At 31.7% G+C, this 20,362-nt stretch overlaps 1 protein-coding gene across 1 annotated transcript in view; it reads right to left on the minus strand.

The window, feature by feature from the left end:
- LOC129219299 (serine/threonine-protein phosphatase 6 regulatory subunit 3-like) overlaps window positions 1-20,362 on the minus strand; it is a 129,909-nt gene that overhangs the window by 60,324 nt on the left and 49,223 nt on the right. Inside the window, exons 11-16 of the mRNA XM_054853641.1 lie at window positions 15,886-16,038; window positions 15,584-15,712; window positions 10,610-10,671; window positions 10,415-10,533; window positions 4,605-4,690; window positions 4,418-4,510 (exon numbers count right to left, since the gene is read on the minus strand). Coding sequence (XP_054709616.1) covers window positions 4,418-4,510; window positions 4,605-4,690; window positions 10,415-10,533; window positions 10,610-10,671; window positions 15,584-15,712; window positions 15,886-16,038 — 642 coding nt within the window. The remainder of the gene's footprint in view (window positions 1-4,417; window positions 4,511-4,604; window positions 4,691-10,414; window positions 10,534-10,609; window positions 10,672-15,583; window positions 15,713-15,885; window positions 16,039-20,362) is intronic.

Genomic DNA, 20,362 nt, shown 5'->3' on the forward strand with positions numbered 1-20,362 from the left:
TTGAAATTGAGCAATTTTGCTTGTTAATTCACGCACTAAAACAGAAATAAAAAGTGTGAAAACTTCATTGCACCGTCTTAAATTACGTATATTGTGCTCTATGTAATATATTATACTGAAAAAACATATTGTAAGTATAAAATTAATTATTTTAATTTGATAACTTAGAAATATTTGGATATAAATGAGTAGTTCTGCCATGATTGACAGCTTAAGTAGTTAATTTATAGACTATCTACACACACAAATTTTCAATACATACAAACATACGCTCTGTACATTAACTTACGTAACTTGCCTAAACACATGCAAAAGCATTATCTACATAGTTGAAAGGAAAAAGGTGCGTTTTGAAAAAATGCTGCAAGAAAGGTTTGACTCTGCAAATAAAATTCCCAATACAACATTTAATCATTGCTTTATGCCACCATATTTAAATATTATCACTGTAAAATTATTGTCCCCTAGCAATAGGTATGAAGAATAGTGTGTTAATAAAAAGAATATCAAAGGAAAATGCACATTATTGTCAAAAAAGTTATTACATAGCTTGAGTTGATCACTGAATTTAGAACCCTTGTCATTGTCTTGCTCCTAGTACATTTTCGAAGTATCAAATTATGAATGCGCCTTGGTAAAGCATTTTAAAACACCATATACTTGAGTCACCATTACAACTATAGGACTACTAGGTGATTTTTTCAAAACTACACTCAAACAAGAGATAAATGCACTTTTTAAATTTTAAATTTTGTATATATAATGTTTTTGCATATGTTTAAGGCAATTTAGATATGTTAATGTACAGAGCCTATAATTGTGTGTATTGAAAATTTGTGTGTGTAGATAGTCTATAAATTAACTACTTAAGCTGTCAGTCAAGTATGAACTACTCATTCATGTCCAAATATTTCTAAGTTATCAAATTGAAATAGTTTTCTTATATTTAAAATATGTTTTTTCAGTATAATATATTATATAGGCTATTTAAGAAAGTGCAATGAAGTTTTCACACTTTTTATTTCTGTTTTAGTGCATAAATTAACTAGCAAAATTGCTCAATTTCAAAGACCTGTATCTTTTTTACAAACCAAATACACAAAACAATATATATAACATGTATAGTACTTGAATGGAATATTCAATTGGCCAAGAAATTTCATTTTTAATTCCATCCCCTTTTGGTTTACAGGGGTCTAAAAATGTCATTTTTCTCAATTTTCTGATCTTTGAAGGGCTGTAATTTGTAAAGGGTAAACAAACACACAATTACAGCTATATTTTCTCATTAGTGTGACTCCAGTGATTAGTTTTTGCCATATTTCATTTTGTGTTTCCGTCCCCTAAGCGAGTTATGCCCTTTGAAATGAGTAAAAATTTTACATTTGACCTTGAACTTTTACCTGTTGCTATTATTTTAATTATTAAGTTACAGCCACCTAACTCAGCATGTGAGACTATCATCTTATGCACTTTAACATCAAAGCGTAAAATTAACTGCCATAAATGTAATTCAAATAGATTTTGGCCAAAATGCAAAGGTCTAAAAGTCCCATTTTTGACTGCGAAAATCACTTTTGATGACCCCTAAAAAATCAAGGGTTAAAGTTAGAGAAAAAATAAGAGTGGTTTTAAGCATCATCCATATGCATCTTTTTGGGATATGAGTTTAAAAAAAATTAAAAGTGGTCGAGTGCACTCATCCGTTGAATCTGTATGGAATGACACTACCCTAATTTCAGTTACAAAAAAAAAAAAGATCAGGAAAATAAGTTATTGTAGTTAGAAAAATAGTTGTATGTTAAAGCATTTAATACTGATTTTGTGGCACTTAGGCAGAGTTTGAAAGCAGTTTTTTCTTCCGGATTGGACAATAGCGATGTGAATCTTCAGTGGGCAGAGTTTAAGGAAAATCTAGTGAAAACGTTTGGGGACCATGTTCCCTTTAGGAGAAAGGGTGTCAGCACTAAAATTTGGCCAATGTGGTTCTCCAGGGAAACTAAAGACGCTCTAAATTACAAGCAAGCCGCTTTTCATAGGTTTAAAGAAACTGGTCACAGTGCAGATAGGCTCCAATATTGTAAGACAAGGCGTAAATTTAAGTATTTGGTACAGATTCAGAAAAGAGAGTTGGAGCAAAGACTGGCAGATAACATAAACAGGAATCCCAAGAGGTTTTTTGCATACGCTAATTCGGGGAAAGTTCGAAATACTCACATTGGGCCACTGGTTGATAGCACGGAATTTTAATTCAGGACGATAGTGATATTGCTTATGTTCTTAATAACTTTTTTCGAGTGCTTTTAACGATAACTGTATCTCAACAGTTGACATCAACAAGACACAAGCTATAGTACAGCTTGAGGACTTTGTATTTTCCAGGGATGACGTTTTACTTCATTTGAAAAAAAATTAAAGAGACTAAGGCTACGGGACCAGATAATACTTATCCAAAAATTTTAGTTGAATGTGCAGAGGAATTAGCAAATGTAGTTGCAAATATTTTCAATGCGTCTTATAACTCGGGGACAGTGCTAGAGGACTGGAAGTTGGCTAACATTACACCGCTCTTTAAGAAATGGTCTAAAGGGAGTGCGGGAAATTATAGACCTGTGAGTCTAACTTCGGTGGTTTGCAAAATTTTTGAAACATTGATAAAAATTAAAATAGTAAGTTTTTTAGAGACTAATAATTTATCGACTAGTTTTCAGTATGGTTTCAGGAAAGGCAAATCTTGTGCAACTAATTTATTACATTTCTATGACAAAGTTACCATGGCTTTGGACAATAAGAAGCCTGTAGATGTTGTTTACATTGATTTTCATAAAGCTTTTGATAAGGTACCATATGTTGCTCTACTTAGCAAATTAGCTGATATAGGAATAGAAGGGAAAACTTTCATTTGAGTAAAAAACTGCCTGACCGGAAGGAAACAAAGGGTAGTTGTAAGGGGAAATTATTCTAATTGGAGTGAGGTTTTAAGCGGGGTTCCTCAAGGATCAGTGTTAGGGCCTGTTTCGTTCATTGTTTTTATGAACGATATTTATAAAAATATTTCTGGGAACATGAATTGTTTTGCTGATGATGTCAAAGTTATGGGGAGTGTAGAAAATGAAGAACAAGCAAATCAGCTGCAAGAGGATCTAGATCATATTACAGAGTGGGCTGATAAATGGGGTATGGCTGTTAATGTTGGGAAATGTCAAGTGCTACACTTAGGGCATGGAAATAAGTGTACAAGTTATTATTTGCAAGGTTCAGTCATTAGTCAGGCAGACAAAGTTACTGATCTGGGCATCTTAATAAGTCATGATTTAAAGTTCAGCCAACACAGTGCAGCATAGCTAGTAACATAGCCAATAAGATGCTTGGGTTTATCAATCGATCTATTTCAAACAAATCTAAAGAAGTTCTTCAGCCCTTATACAGAAGTTTGGTAAGACCATATTTGGAGTATGCTGTTCAGTTTTGGTCTCCTTATCTTAAGAAAGATATTAATGTATTGGAAAGGGTTCAAAGGCGGGTTACAAGGCTAATAAATGGACTTTCTCATTTAGACTATGATTCCAGGCTTAGAAGGCTAAAAATGTACAGTCTTGAGCAATGAAGAGAACGAGGGGACATGATTCAGTTGTTTAAATTTATTAAAATGAAAGATGTTATGGGGCTGAAGTTTAGCACTAAAAACAGGACAAGGGGTCATTGTTTTAAGCTATTTAAATCTCAGGCTAACATCGATATTAGGAAAAAATATTATTATAGCAGAGTAGTGGAACCTTAGAATAGCTTACCGGAAGAGGTGGTAATGAGTAAGGGAGTAGATAGTTTTAAGAGGGCCATTGATCTTCACTGGGGATTGTAAATTGACTAGGACCAGTCTAGCTGGGCCCAGAGCCTGTTGTTGGTCGTCACTTTTATATTTGTATTTTGTTATAAATTTTTTAGCATACATTATAGCTTTTCATCAAGTTATTTAACTAGTTATTATTGCTTTTTATTTGTTACTAACATCCTATCTGGTACAAATTTTCAACATTGTACCCTTTCTTGTAAGTTTGTTTATTTATATATAACTTTAAATTTTGAAAGAGAAGCAGCAATTTCTAACCCCCTCCCCCTCTCGATTCCTTGAATAAGGGGTTAAGGGAGCAAGAGTTTAATTTTGGTTGCCTTACTCAACTATTTTTTTCACTTTCAAAAAATGAGCGAAGTTAACTTTTCTAAAAGTAAGGGATCAACTTTGTATGTAAGTTTTAAATCTGTTCTTAATTTTTCTTTCTAAAAGTAGGTGGGTAATTATAAGTGAGTATATAAGGTAATTTGGTAAATCTAACACAAAATTTCATTCATTAGTAATAGTAGTCTCTTAAATGTTAGCACTGCAAAGAAAAATGTTAATTTGACTTATTTTATTTACCAAATGAACTGAAGAATCTTTCCCGAATGGAATGTCTCTAAAGTCTACAGAATCTTCATCTCCAGATGATGACTGCACAGGTGGACCATTAACCTAAAGAACAAGAAAAATTTAAAACCATTACTTTAGTGTTCAGACTGAATTTGCTTCATCTAAATTTTGACAATTTTAATAATATAATTCTTACTATATGTGAAGTGTTCTTTTTGTTTATTTCAGCTAACTGTTTAGTGACAAAATCATCCCATCTTTGAAGATGGTCATCCGTCAGTTCTAAAAGTGAAAGAAAATAATTCAATTATTATTATTTGTATTCCATTTTTCAATGTATAAAACTAAATAAGCAAAATGACAAATTCATTAAAAAAATAAAATAAAAAATAAATTATAATTCATTAAAAATTCATCAATATTTTTAGCAAATGTTAAAGAAGAATTCAGTTTAGTAATATGCTTGGGTGATTGACCCATTGACTTACTAATAAATTTTCCACGCTTATAACCACAATAGTCAAGCAACATTGAACATACTATGCTATATTGTATAGAATGATTTCTAAGTTTTCTAACCATATAAAATATGTCATACCAGCCTTGGAAGAAATGAAGAAACACTAAGAAAAATCTGCAGCTGATCAATCTGTCTCACATATGACAATATAATAACAGTTGAAAGCGGGGGCCGCCTTTAAAAGCCAATGGGTTAAGATAAATAATTTTATTTTTAAGAAGTAAACACTAGAATTGGCTGAACTGTTCCAGGTTTTTGAATGTTTTCAAAGTGACAGAGAAAGTTATTTTACAAGCAATTAGAACATGGCTATCTTAATTTTAAATCATTTATTATACTACCCGATTATTACAGAACCAGTTTTGGCATTATTTAAAGGAATATATGAAGCATTTTTTAATATGAAAGCAAGAAAAATGTAGATTAGCAGTCAAATATCTTTCCTTCACAAAACAAGCCTGCTTTATTTAGGGGAAAAAAATGACTCTTATACAGGACCGTTCTTCTAAAGTATAAAAAAGAAAAGTTTCTAATTAAGAAACGGTTTCAAGAATTTTCAAAAGGAGTCATTTCCCCATTCATGCTTTAAAAATTAAAACAATAATTCATAGCCAGTTTTAAAGCTTTTTCACTAAATATCTTCCTTTCTTGAAATAATAGTAGACAGCGCTGTTAATACATCATCTAACAAAGTAGGAAACAATTATTTTTTACATCAATTTCATTTAGTTACTCAGTTATTCTCAAAGAACTTTGAAAATACATTGAGAACATGCAGCAGCCTTCTAGCCCTATTCAACATGAAATCACATGAAGTGAGGACAAAATTCTTGCTAGTCGTAACCGGCTCTTCCTATCGCATGGGATTTTGCATTGTGATCATTACGAGAATTTGAAAATTATAACTGTTTCGCTTTTCTACAAAGTTTTTAAAATGTCATATTACTGTAGGGACTTTGGATGTCAAGAGAAGTATTTGAAAGAAAGTTCTACGTCATTTTACAGGTCAATTATATTTGCTTTTTTATGTAAAAATGATTCATAATTATTTAATTATATTGGAGCAAGATTTTTAATGTTGTGCTTCAAAAGGGTTTACATTCTTCAGATTACAGTGAAATCTTATTACAACAAACTTCAAGGAACTGCAAATTTTGTTCATTGTAACGGAAATTTCACTGTAATGTAATGGAAGTTAAATCGGGACTAAAAATTTGTTTTGTTGAAACCGATATTTCATTGTATTAGTATTCATAGTAATGAGATTTCACTGCATGTTTTAACGCCTAAGAAAGATGTTTTTTCCAATTCATGAAAATTTGGAAATAATTATTATTAATCATCATCGATATGTAATTCATCAGGTCAGGGGTGTAGGTCTACAGTCTATGTGACAGACTGTCTGCTGAAATTGTCAGAAGAAGGAAGTTGGGACTAGCAGGACCCAATACAGATAGATTTTACTACCGTTTTTGGGTACCTTCACAAAAATCTTATTTTTAAATTGGTACTTTCACAAAAATCAAGTGATAAAATCAGCAGGTTCACAAAACTAATTTTGAAAATCGGCACAGTCGCAAAACAATATTAAAAAATCAAAAGTTTCACAAAAATCTGGCTTTTAAAATAGAAAACTTGCTTTTCTGTTTAAAACAGGGTTTACTAATTAAAAGAAAATGCTAAGATGATTTATATGAAAAATACATAAGTAACAAATTTTTTGTAGTATTTTAACTCATTTTTAGCTGTTTTTCGTTAAATTGCATTTATGCAATCTTTTAGCACCAGTTTTGGGCGGGCGTTTTTCTGGTTTCTTGAATTGTACACAGTATAAATCCTATTAGCTATTTTTCCTACCTCGTAAGTTCTTAACTCCCAACATCCCACAAAAAAAAAAAAATCTGTTAGAAATAATACTAGATGATACTTGCACTTTTCAAGCTAATGTTTAAGTTGTTCTAATTTTCTTTAACAAAAATTAGAATATGACTTTTAAAAAAATCTCAAAATTAATGCTTAAAAAAAAAAAGACTTTCACAAAAATAGGTAGTGAGAAAAAAATCCTGGATTGGCCCCTGACTAGGAAAAATACCTTTGGCAAAGTTAATAAATCGCTGGATCAGTTGATTATTTTGAGACTATCTCAAAACTAAGGGGCTTTTAGAGCACGTCGGTGTTTTACGGCTCTTCAGGCAATTGCAGAATGAGTGAAAACCAAATGAAGGAAATAGGCAAGAACGACTGGATGAACTCTTGATTTCAACAAACAGATTACGTTTTTTAGGAGGATGGAGTACGTTCAACACATTTTCAGTCTTGAACTTCTTGCAGCCATGCATCAAGAAATCTTTTAAATACTCACCCAAAGGGAAAAATGAAAATGTAAAATTTGGTGCTTATTAAATTTGTACACAACTACAATTCACTGTGATTTCTAGTGCACTGTTAAAACATACATTGGGGAGGGAATGGGAGCAAACATGTTTTGGGCTAATTAGTAAATTTAATTTTTACCGCACAAGCACAAACACAGTATGTAATTTTTACCTAAGCATGTTATCAATGTTGGCAAGTTACCAAAACTGAGAGTTGTCACTTACACATTTATCATTACTTATGTAAATATGATTAAAGTACTGCTCATTTAATTATTACCAGATGAAGGTTTTTTTTAATATTTCTGTAAATAAGGACAAGTAATGCATATATGCTCTTTAACCAGAGCTGCCAACCGCTACGAAAAATTCATAGTTTCTATGAACTACAGCCTTAAACTACAAAGTAACGAAAACACGTCAAAAAACTAATTTTCGTCTTTTTTCATAATCCTAAAGTAATTTCCGTCAATACAGACATTGTCCACATTACGAATCATTTAGTTAATAATGCTTTTGTGCTAACTAAAGTTCCAAATTTTTGCTTAAAAATAAACAAAAAGGATTAAAAATTAAATATTTTTTCAAAATTAACTGGAATTTGAACTAACGTAAATTTATCGTGAAATCTCAAACGTAACCATTCCATCGATTATACCCCAATCTTTAGCAGAAAGTAAGATTATTCTGTAACCCAGTATAACCTCGTAATTTTTGTCGATCTTCTTCATTTGACACTCCGTCAAAAACACACACACACCAGGGTGGCGACAGGAACTGTGAAAAAAAGTTCCCTGACTTTTCCCTGATTTTGTTCACCAAATTTCCCTGATTTACGTTACCAATGATAATGGTTTTCTTTCTTTGCTCTACTTGAAATCCATTGTATGTTAGTATAAAATGCAGTTTTTTAAACTTTTTAAGTTGTGTAAAGTTGTTGAACTAAAGATATATTTTAAAAAGATGCTACTTTTTTAATAAAATGGTTAAAAAAAAGACAATTTTTTTTTGGGGGGGGGACCTACAAAACGGTATATTAAATTTTTATTCATGGAAAGATTATAGAAAATTAAAAATAAAAAAATACTTTACTTCCAGAAACCACTTAGCATAAGAATTTTATGAAACTATGAAAATTACTCTTAAAAATATATGTGTATTTATGATGGTTCAAAATAATTTCAATTACTTTTTAGTTCTAAGTTTTCAAACAGGATAATAATTGTTGCAAGAATAACAAGTAATGGTGAAAGAATAGAAGTAATGTAATTATTCTTATATAACTAATCTTATAACTAATCTAATATAATCTTATTATATCTAATCTATTAATTACCTAACATAATCTTATAACTAAACTTATATAACTAATTCTCTAATCAAGAACATAGGTTTTAATGAATGAATACAGCATTTTAGCAATAAAAAAATATATAATAGATATTTACTTAAGTACGCAAGTTGACTCTATTTCAAATTAATTTCAGTATGTAAGGAAAAAAAATCTTAGATTGCTTTTGTAACAAACAACTTTGAAATGCAAGAAAAAAAAAGCAATTGGTCAATTTCATATTATAGGTATAAAAGAAGAATACAACTTGGTTATAAAATTAAAAAATTACTTAAGTCTGAAGAAAAGAAAACCTTTATAATCTGCGGTGACAACAAATAGTATAACGGCAAAAAACAAAGTTTTTTTTTATTGAAAGATCGATTTTAGCAATTAAAAACGCAAAGAAGTAATAACTTTTAAGCTTTTATAGTATTAATTCAAAAACCAAAGATTTCTTCTTGAAATCGTTATTACAGTACTTAATTACTTCGAGACAATGGAATAAAGGCAAAGGAGGTAAGGCATTAATAAAGGCTTCCTCTTTGCCTGTATGGTTGTTTATTTTAAGTAGCATTGAAAGCACAGAAGGAAATTTCAAGCTAGGTAAAATAAACAACCTAACAGACACAGAAGCAATCTTAGGAAGTTCATCCTGTGGTTAATAAGTAAGATTCAATACTTGGACGTTGAGGAAAAAAGATGCACAAATATGAGGCAGTGTATAATCGCACCTCATTAATTTTACTTTTTTTTTTGAACAGATAATTGGCGGAAAATACGTAGGGAATTAGAGTACTTAATTTTGTAAAGCAAAAAAAAAATTTTTTTCTTCATAAAATCAATTTTCCCTGATTTTTTGCTATTTTTTCAAAATTCCCTGATATTTCCCTGATTTGTCCCTGATTAATAAAGTTCCCTGACTTTTCCCTGATCTCCCTGATTTCCCTGATCTGTCGCCACCCTGCACACACACCACCAAACATTTACAGCTCTGCTTGTCAGAACGTTTTTAGAATTTTAGTTAACCCCTCCATGTGCAGGTTTTCCTTTCTAAAAAAAAAAAAAAAGTAAAGCAAACAATATTACATATAAAAAAAATTAAAAAATCATGCAAAAGAGCAATTAGCCAGTTCCAGGGAATCATTCCTTCCACTTTGTCTTATCCTATTTTGATGCAACTGATTCTTTTCTTTTTGTTTATATCTGTTACAAAAGGAACTTATTTGGAACAAACAGATTTGGAACATACACTAAAAATGAACATTGACGCCATGTGGAAAACACGTTGTATAAAAATTGTCGCAAAACTTAGAAATAACCTAATGCTAAAAATAACTTTCAAAATATCTCGATAATTATCCTCCGCCACCTTAAATTTATCAGTTTGGTTTTGAAAATGGTGGAGGGGAGGGGGAAGGTACTTTCTAGATTTTACTAACGTAGCTTATTCATTATGTCTGTTACATTTGTTATGAAACGCGTTCTTTTTACCCCCCCCCCTTGCGCAAAACTCTGCTACAAGTTTAGATTTTCAAAAGTTGGCAGCTCTGTCTTTAACATAATGCATATTATGTTAAAGAGAAAAATATGTCAGATTTTTACTAGGCTTATTATTTACTTTTGCATTTAGAAATGAATTAAATATTTTAAAGCAAAAAGGTAAAAAACAAGCATTTAAAATTTAGCAATTATAAGTACTTTGAATTGGATCCACTAAAATTTAAAAATACCTATGAGGTTAATGTTAATGAACCTTTGATTTGAAAGATAACACTTGCCTTTCATTTTCTCCTTGATAAATGAACTATTTATTCCATTTTCTGCATTTTGAGCAACATGATTAGCAATTTTTGTAAGATGACCCATATAGCTTTTCCTATGTGTTCCAGGGGCACACCTAGGTTAATTTTATTTTTAATCATAAAAATTCAAAATTAAATAAAAGCTGCTTATTAGTCAACAAAATAACATACTGTGTTTCATCTTCTTCAAAGCTTTCTAAAATTTTTATGGTTATTCTACACTGGACAATCACCTAGAATAAAACAAACAATTTAAAATGCCTAAAATGAATAAATTTCAGCAAAATTTGGCAAATTTCAATAAGTTCTGTCAATTTTTGAATACATTTTGGACACACACATAAGTTTACACCTGTATTTAATCACTACATGAAAATAGATTACGTCCTACAGAATACAATAACATAATCTTTACTGTTAAAATGTGAAAGCTTTTCTTGTTTCATTATAGCTGGGATAATTCTGCAGTAAAAGGCCAATTGCTCTAAAATACAGTAGAATACCAATTATCCGCACTCCTACTATCAAAAGCACTGATTATTCAAATCGCTTTCGTAATTTCAGAAAAAAACATAAGATCGGTACAAACATATACTGCTATGAGCAAAATAATGATTCTGTCTGCTATTTCTTCTGAAAAACTAGTCAAAAAGTTTGTTTTAACTGAGATATTCAGCAAGCAAAGGCTTTCATTTCAAGTATATTTTGTACATACTATGCTAATGTGCAGCCCTTGTAATTACACTTAGCACATAATAGTGTTGACTTTTGATTCAATCAATTAGAAGTTTTTAAAAATTATTATTAAAAATATTTATTTTTCTCCTATTTCAAACATATATATATATATATATATATATATATATATATATATATATATATATATATATAATAAACCCGTTTTCAAAAGAAAATCCAATTTTCCAAAATTTATTATCCGAATGGGGTCTGGTTCCAATTGATTTGGATAGTTTAATTGGTAGTTTGAAGATGGGAGCAAGCACCAACACAATATTTTGGCACTTGTTCCCTTCTTCAAATTACCGATTCAATTGTAATTCTACTGTAATATAGTTTATCAACCCAATTCTTTTCTTGTTTACAAATAATCTGTTTTTATTAGGAATCACAGGAAACTGCAGGCAAGTGCTGCAAATATTGAAATGATCCCTCACGATTTGTTGCCCTACCCGAGAATATTTGAAATTTGACTCATTTGGTCAGTGATATCTCTTTAAATTTTAATGATATTCAACTAGAGTTTTTTTTTATAAGTTACCAAATGTATTTGGCTAAGAAATTTTGTAAGCTATAAATTGCTATTGTGCCTGCGTAGTGATAGATTGTTTTAAATGTTAATATTTTAGCAAAAATTTTTAATATTTTTATTTCAAATTCTAGTACAGTGAAACTTTGGTAGCTCGACATGCCGATAACTTGACTACCTCGGTAATTCGACATCAATTTTTGTTATGGCAAGCCCAATGCTGTTTCAATGGGTGAAAACCTCTGTAACTTGACGCATTTGCAGAAACCCCTATAAGTTGACATCCAATTGCTATTAAAGTGCAATTTTTGCTTCCAACATTCCTTCATATCGATCTCTTCTCAGAATTTTATGCTGTGGTTTCTTGGTCAGTCAATCATTTTTTAGAAAGCTATTTTAGAGCATTCAGAGTACTTCAACATCCATTTCACTGTGTCATAGATATTTGTACTAGGTTTAACATTTGCAACCTCTGCTTTTTGAATAAAGACTTTTAAGTGTGGCAAAATGTCTAAAGCCCTTTGTGCAATAGCTGAGCTCCCTACCCACCAAATTCAACGAAATTTCATTGGACAAATACTGTTCTTTGATAACATTATTACAGTTTGGCTCTGGTTCAAGAGGAATTATTACAAAGCATTTAAACATAATTCAACAAACACATATCTACAGAGATATAGAACTACACGAACACCTAAGTAATGCTGAAATTGAACAATAATCTATAAACTAGTTTACCCTTACTTTGAAGAGCCTATTTATAACTGGTATGGGAAAACTAAAGTTTTTCATTGGTAGTTGCAGAAGCAACCTAACCACCATTGTTAAGGGGTGTAAACTTCTCAACCCCCAAGGGAGAATGGACTGCGTAAAACTAGTGAATAAAAGGTGAGTTGGAGAACTGGGTTGAGGAAAGAAAGTCCTTGTCCGAGGGAGGAAGAGTATGACCCATTCAACTTTGGTAGGGTTTCAGCCTCGGGGGAAGATTGTGTGGTGTGAGAGAACTACTAGTAAACAAAAGGTGGGGTTGAAGAACTGGTTTAAGAATACAAATATTTTCTTTTTTAGTTATTTCAAGCTGCATGAATTTCTGACCAAATTAATTTTACTAAACTGCAAAAAAAGAAAACAAATCTTTTGAAACTCGTTATAATTTTTTTCTTTTTTAAATTCCAGGTTTAATGCATACAAAAGTCAATTTCCCAAACATTTCCAGTACAGAAACTTTCAATGACATTTCCAAGTTTTTCAGATCAGTAGCCACTCTGAATTATTATACATAGCAAGTTAACTAATTTCTGAAATTTGCAGCTTATTCCCAGATTTTTAGAATGATGGATGATCAAAAAACTTTCTCAGTTTCTTAATATTGTTGTTGATCCCCTAAATGTATGGGGATTTAAGGGGGGAAACCAGTTTAGAAGGCCAAAATTTTAGTGTTTTTTGTGATTTTTTTTAACAAGAAAGAAATTATCAGAATCTGTTTAAACTTGGAGAGGATATTTTATTTATCTTTTGAAGTACACCTTGTAATTTTTTCAAGTCATTTCCATGAGAAATAGAAGAGCTAGAAGGTGCTGTCCATGGGCGGTCACCATCAGAGCTTGTTGCTGGTGAGCATTACCAAAGCCATAATTTTTATCTGTGATCATTACAATTTGTTTTCTTGTAAACAACATATTTCCTAAGAATATGAGCCTGGTTGTCATCAAAAAAAATGAAAATTGAATGTTTTTGAGGTGTTTGATTGTATGTTATCCCACCACTTTTTCATTTTTTGCATTAAAAAATATTTTATTAAAAATATCATCCCAGAGTTCAGTTCATGTAGAGTACAATTGAATAAAGAATATTCAAACAAATTTTCAGAACGATTGTTCAATAACTCTTTGAGCTAAAATGCCCACCAGTTTAAAAATGTTGTTTTGAGAAAAATGCATTTGAAAAAAACATGTTGCTAACGTTTTTGAATCTCCAATTAATAAGTAAAATCATCGGAAGTAATCGGAATTTTTCACTTAAAGTTTGGTCACATATTTTCGTATACTTTTGCTAAGGTTGTATGACATTAAAAAAGTGGATTTTTTGACCCGTCTGAACTGGTTTCCCCCCTTAATATTTATTGAGAAATGTCAGCTGAAGCATACCTCTTATATGTGACAAAAGTTACAGAACAATTGTTCTCTTATTTCTTAAGAAATTCTTTAAAATGTGAATTTTTGTAAGTGATAGACTCTTTTCTGTCCACCACTATATATATCTGCACACAGAACCTCTCAATAAAGGGCACTAAAGGGAACTAGACACTTTTTCATTAAATAGAGGTATATCTTATTCGGAGGCATACAAGTTGTTGCATGCAGAGCATTAACTCAGTATAATTATATAACAAACAAACTATTAATATTTTAGATTAACTGCTAGAAATGTTAGATACAAAATAAAGTTTAAAATGATTCTAATTTTAAAACAAAACTTTAAAATTTATTTTAAAACTTTATACTAGCAAAGTTTTGTAACTCACAGAATTTATTTTTAAGTACAGTAAAGACTCTATTATCCAAGCTAATTGGAAGCACTAGTGCCTTGAATGTCGGAAGTATCGGGTAATTGAAGCAATTTTTTTAAATGTAATAAGTTAAAATAAAATACATTATTTTTAGAAGATGAAAATGAATTTACAAAAAGTGATGATTTACAGTTAAAAAAATTTGTACTAAGTTTTAAAAAGTCAATTGAATGATTTTACAATGCCAAGTTAAATTGTTAAAAAGTCCAAATAAATGTTGAAAATCGCATTAAAAAAACAAATTTCAAAAAAAATATTTTAATTTTCAAACTGAAAATTCATCATTTAATAGAATTTATGTTATTTTTTTAAAAAAAAGTCTTATCTTTCCTTGTAAAATTACAGGCTTAGTTAACAGAAAACTCGTTACATCGAGGCTTTACTGAAATTTGTAACATGTATTAGTTTGATGTTGTGTAATTAATAGTGAACATCTATATAAATTACAATTACTGTTCAGATTTCAAGTTTTCTATACAAAACTTGTTATGGTCCATGCACTATCCATAACACTGAGCCATCTTAAAAAAATTGCCGAGAAAAAAAACATCACATCACACTTTAGGGCCCCCTGTACCAACCACTATTTGTGGCTTAACCGGTTGGATGGGGGGCCTGAAGACAGCTGATTTTTTTATCTAGTCCAGAAGCTGAGCAATCCCTGATCTAACACACCCAAAGGTATTGATTCACTTGGAGGACTTTGCGATCAGAAGCATATTCAATGTTCCTCAGTCACCATTAACGAACGCGGAGAATCTTCGACTGACTGGGATCGAATCCAGGATCCTTTGGTTACGAAGTCCGACACCTTACGGATCAGGTCAATACGGCCTCTTGCTGAGAGGGAAAAAAATTGTAAAATAGTTTTAAAATTACATAATTATTAAATGGTGTTTAAACTGCAATTTTACTTTTTAGCTTATTCCTGTACCTGACCTTTTGTTCCTATGTTTATCTTATTAATTCAGTGTTTCTCTATAAGAGTTAACTACAAGCGCAGTATCAACTACTAGTAAGGGTGTCAACTGCTGGTGATTTTACCTTATACATTTTCTGTAATTTGTTTTCATGAGTCCATTAAATCGAGTGCATCAAAATCAGAGCAAAATACATGGAGGTCCCTATTCAAAGAGAAGACTAGAAACACCTGTCCCTTAAATAGGTGTGTCCTTTTTTCATTGGTACTACTGTATATAGTATACACATACATCAATTTGTTAATCCATGAAGGTACTTTAAAAATTAATTATAATTGATCATAAAATCTCACTTATTTTTTATCATTGACAAAATTTCATTTACTTACTTGATCTAATAATGGATGAACTTTATTACCTTCTTCATCAGCAGTTGGGTTGTTAGTAATAATTCTTCCTATTGCTTGTTCTACTTGTGTGTGTAAAAAGTTATTCCATGAATATTTGAAAAACATATCCTAAAAGATATCCATGATTTAATGATCTTAAACAAAATATAAGCAAACACAACTAATATTAACTAAAAAGTTCTCAGAAGGAGATTTATAAACTAACAGCAGAATAGATACCTATGCGTTGGATGAGAAAATTATATAACATAATTATTAATAATAAAAATAGCTATACATACTATAAGAACTTTCATCGTGTCAAGAGATGCAAGTTTAGCATTTACATTGTGGTCATTTGTAGATAACAGAGCTGTCAGCAAATGAGCAACTTCTAAACGACACAAACCAAGAGGTGGATCTAACCGTCCAATGGTTAAAGTAATGGCAGGTTTCTACAGAATAAAATGAAAATATAACACTAAAATATGTATTTTAAAGAAAAACATTTCTATCACTAGATCAAATAAAGAAAAATAAACCCGCCGTTGGATCAGGATGAAACACTATTACTGTTTCATAATCGATTGCTAATGTTATTGATTTATACTGGTGGACAAAATTAAGAGATGGAAGGTATTTTCCTAAATATCTCTGGAAATACTGGACAAAAATAAATGAAATTTGGTATAGATGTAACTTATTGTGTGACAATAATGTGTGTAAAGCAAAAATTCAAATGTCATATTCATTCAAATATCATTGGCAAGAGTTATTGCCAACAGTCCAATGAGGACTGAACTTCATCATGAAAGAGGGCGATGAAAGTGAGGCTTGTATGGTGTGTGGCCACCTCTAGTATGGTGTGTGGTCATCTCTGACAGACAGCATGCACAACAAGTATACACGCTGTTAATAAGAGAGTTAAGGAGTGCTTGTGGAAGATTCTCCCACTCTTTTACCAGAGCAGTTTTTAACTCCGGAATGGTTTTGGGTGGAGGTTGGCGTATCACAACTCTCCCAAGAGAATCCCAAGCATGATCAATGGAGTTAACGTCAGGAGATCAGGCTGGCCAATCCATTCGATGAATATCTTTGCTTTCCAGATACTCCTCAACCAGGACTGCTCTATGTGGTCTAGCATTGGCGTCCATAAAAACGAATTCAGGACCAACAGCACCCCTGAACAAACGCACATAGGGTTGTAGGATCTCCTCCCTGTACCTCTGGGCATTCATGGAACCAGTGTCAAATACATGGAGTGGTGTGCGGGTATCTTGCGTGATCCCGGCCCAAACCATCACTCCTCCACCAGCATAATGGTCCCTTTCCATGATGTTACTGAGATGGTATCGAGTCCCAGGTTCCCTCCATATGAATATTTGCCAAGAATCAGGTTGTAGACTGAATTTAGACTCCTCTGTGAAAAGAACATTAGCCCATTGGAGCTGCATCCAGTTTTGGTGATATCTGCACCATTGTACATGCTCTCTTTTGTGCGAGGGATTGAGTGGGATGCAAATGGCGGGCTTCCTGGCATACAACCCTCTTTCACTGAGCCTCCTGGCAACTGTCTTCAATGTTCCTGTGCCAGCAGCAAGGTCTCTAGACAGTTGTGTCGCTGTAGACGTCACCTTGCGCTTGGCGGTAAGTAACAAATACTGGTCTTCATTGGACGTTGTTGCTCTCGGAGGACCTTGTCCTGGTCTTCTGGACACTATCCCACTGTTTTTTAACCGACTCCACAAATTCGAAACAACACTTAGAGTTACACCCAATTTTCTAGCAACCTGAGCTTGGGACTGTCCTGCCTCATGTCTACCCACAATTCTCCACCTCATACCTTTGCCTAAACGATGATGGTCACTCATTTCACCTAAAAATCAACAAAAAACAACAAGATTATTCAAGAAACACATTCCACTCTGTCATAGAGTGGAATGAGCTGAGCAGCTGGCTTTAGACTTTTATACCTCCTGCTGCCTTAGCAACTCCCACAAGAATACATAGACGCATCTCAGCGCCATCATACCATTATATGGCAACCAACTATCCAGGTTTTATGTGATATTTTCCAAGAAATGCACGAAAATGTCTTCCATCTCTTAATTTTGTTCACCAGTGTATTTAATTTCTATAAAATAGGAGGGAAGGGGCGCAAGATCCCATAGGTACGCCACTACTCAAAATTGGTAAATGCATTTGAAACTGAACCTTCCAAAACTAAAATAAAACCTTTATTTTAATTTCATACCCTATTGGTCACAGCAGTGGATGACAGTCAAAATGTAAAGGAGTGGAATTAGAGTAAGTCATACGAGGCAAAAGATCAGGTAGACACATGAGATGGATTTGTAAGAACAAGTTTATTACTTATAAATGTAAGTCCTGTAATGACTATCCTTCTTGGTTGGGTGGACAGTAAGGGCAGAGTGGAACATGAAGTGCAGCCATCTCCTTGTGGTGGGTTCTTCGTTGTTAATGCAATAAAATATATTTACATTTCCAAGAAAGAGATGCATAGTGCACATTTATTGCGAAAAAGAATATTACTGTGCTAAAAAAAGAGAAATATTGCAATGTATAAAAATGATTTAAAGAAATAGATTTTTGTTAACTTCACAAAAATGTAGTTCTTTTTGTAACTGTAAAGGAATGTAGGTTAATCATAAAGACATGTGAAAAGAATGTTAAAAGGAAGCATCCGAATGGTATCAGAACAAGAATTTTAAGCATTTGAATTTTTTTAAAAAAATTGGAAAGTGACTCTTTTTATTTTTTTTATTTTATTTATTTTTTTTTTTTTTTTCAAACTTTGAAGCTTGTTTCCCAATCGGTAAACCCAGAGCTGCCAACTGCTATGAAAAAATCATAGTTTCTACGAATTACAGCTTCAAACTACAACGCTGGGTAAGCAAGTCCAAAAATTATGATTTTCTGGTTTTTTTTAATTTATAATCCCACGAAAGCAAAAAAAAAAGAAAAGAAAAGAAAAAATTATAAACTGCATGAAACTTAAACCGGTAAGTTCAGAAAATCAAACTTCTACACGTGTGCTACCGGTTTAGTTTTCGTGCAGTTTATGGGTTCTTCGCTCCCGGAAACACTGCCAAAAATATTGTGAAGAATATAAAAGCACTTGGCCATTCCAATTAATAGTTACACAAGATGTACTATTTGCATTAGCGATTTTTCAGTTTAACATGGTGATCATGATGATTGCCGCAAGCATGTTACTTCAAAAAGACATACCGACCGGGTGAAAGGTACAGCTAATAATCAAGCATTTAGCATCTTAAATTATTCGTTATAAAATCTTTTATTCTGTATTATTATTTTTTGTATCATATTTGAAATTCATTAAATATCATTATTTTGTTCTTTATACTGTTGACAATTCATCACTGTTTGATTTTGAAGCAACCCTTTTCTCAAAGAACGAAAACAACAAATAAAAAAATTCCCGAATAAATTAAACGCAACCCTTCATAAATACAACTAAAATCCAAAAAAAAGAAGATAAATCGCCAAATAATAATCAAAAGGGGAAATTTTTACCTCAAAACAAAAACAAAATTTTATTTAGTCACAGCCGAGGAAAAAAAGTGGCAACCTTCTGAACGCTAATTTAAATTGAGATCGTGCAAACGATAGTTTTCCGATATAGAAATAGAGTTCCATTAGGCTTAAAAGTGCTTTTTAATTTTTTTCCCGGTGTTTTTACAGCCTTTTCTCTTTTTAATTTAAAGGAAGTGAATGTACTGTATGGGTATTTTTCACGGACTTCCGAATGGCATTTAAATGAAACTGATTGGATAATTACTTCGGGTAGAAAGAGTCATTTAATGCCATTTTTGGGTCCTAAAATTAAAATTCAAACCGTTCGGTTCTTTTTTGGTGTTTAAAAACACTCCTACGTTCATTCTCGGGTGCCCAAGTACCTCCCTGCCAAACATATTCTATGTTTTATTTATATAGATATTATCAAAGAGTTAGGTTCATATAGTGTATAATTGAATAAAGAATATTCACACAAATTTTCAGAATTATTGGTAAAAAACTCTTTGAGCTAGAATGTCAACCAGTTGAGAAAAAGTTGTTTAAAAAATAATGCGTTTGAAAAAAATGATGTGAAAGTTTTCGAATCTTCACAGTCACTATAAGTGCTCATAGCATCAAAATTGAGTAAAATTTTTCACCAAAAGTTTGTCAAAATATTTTTGAATAGCTTTACTAACATTTTATGACAAAAAAAAAGTGGATTTTTTGACCCGTCTAAACTGGTTTCTGCATTAAAAAAATTTTTTTTTTACTGATGCATGATATACCCTAATGTGCAGTAGCTCAAGCCCCTTTTCCCATCAAAGAGGTTTTTTTTTTTTTTTTTTGGTGGTGTTCTTACAGATAAGGATAAAAACTGAGTTTGAAATATTGTCTGTAGTACAGAAAAATACCTTGTTCTGGAAACAGACAGATACAATAGACAGAACATGATACTTTTCCATTTCTATCATATTTAATTTGCAAATTAACTTTGCAAAAGAAGAATAAAAACTAAAAAAATATAATACAAGTTGTAAAATAAAGTATAGCTACCAGAAAAAAAAGTTATCAAAGAGTTTTCTACAGTAGTATATTTCAAGTAGAATACAGAGCTTCGACTTCAAAAGCAATTTTTAGGGGAGAAAGAGAGGACTGAAATCAAGAGATGCTAAAAAGATTGCTGCCCAATCACCTACAATGCACTGAAATTACCTAACCCTTTTTTCCACATGCATA

The sequence above is a fragment of the Uloborus diversus genome, chromosome 3 (assembly GCF_026930045.1).
Source record: "Uloborus diversus isolate 005 chromosome 3, Udiv.v.3.1, whole genome shotgun sequence".
NCBI lineage: Eukaryota > Metazoa > Arthropoda > Arachnida > Araneae > Uloboridae > Uloborus > Uloborus diversus.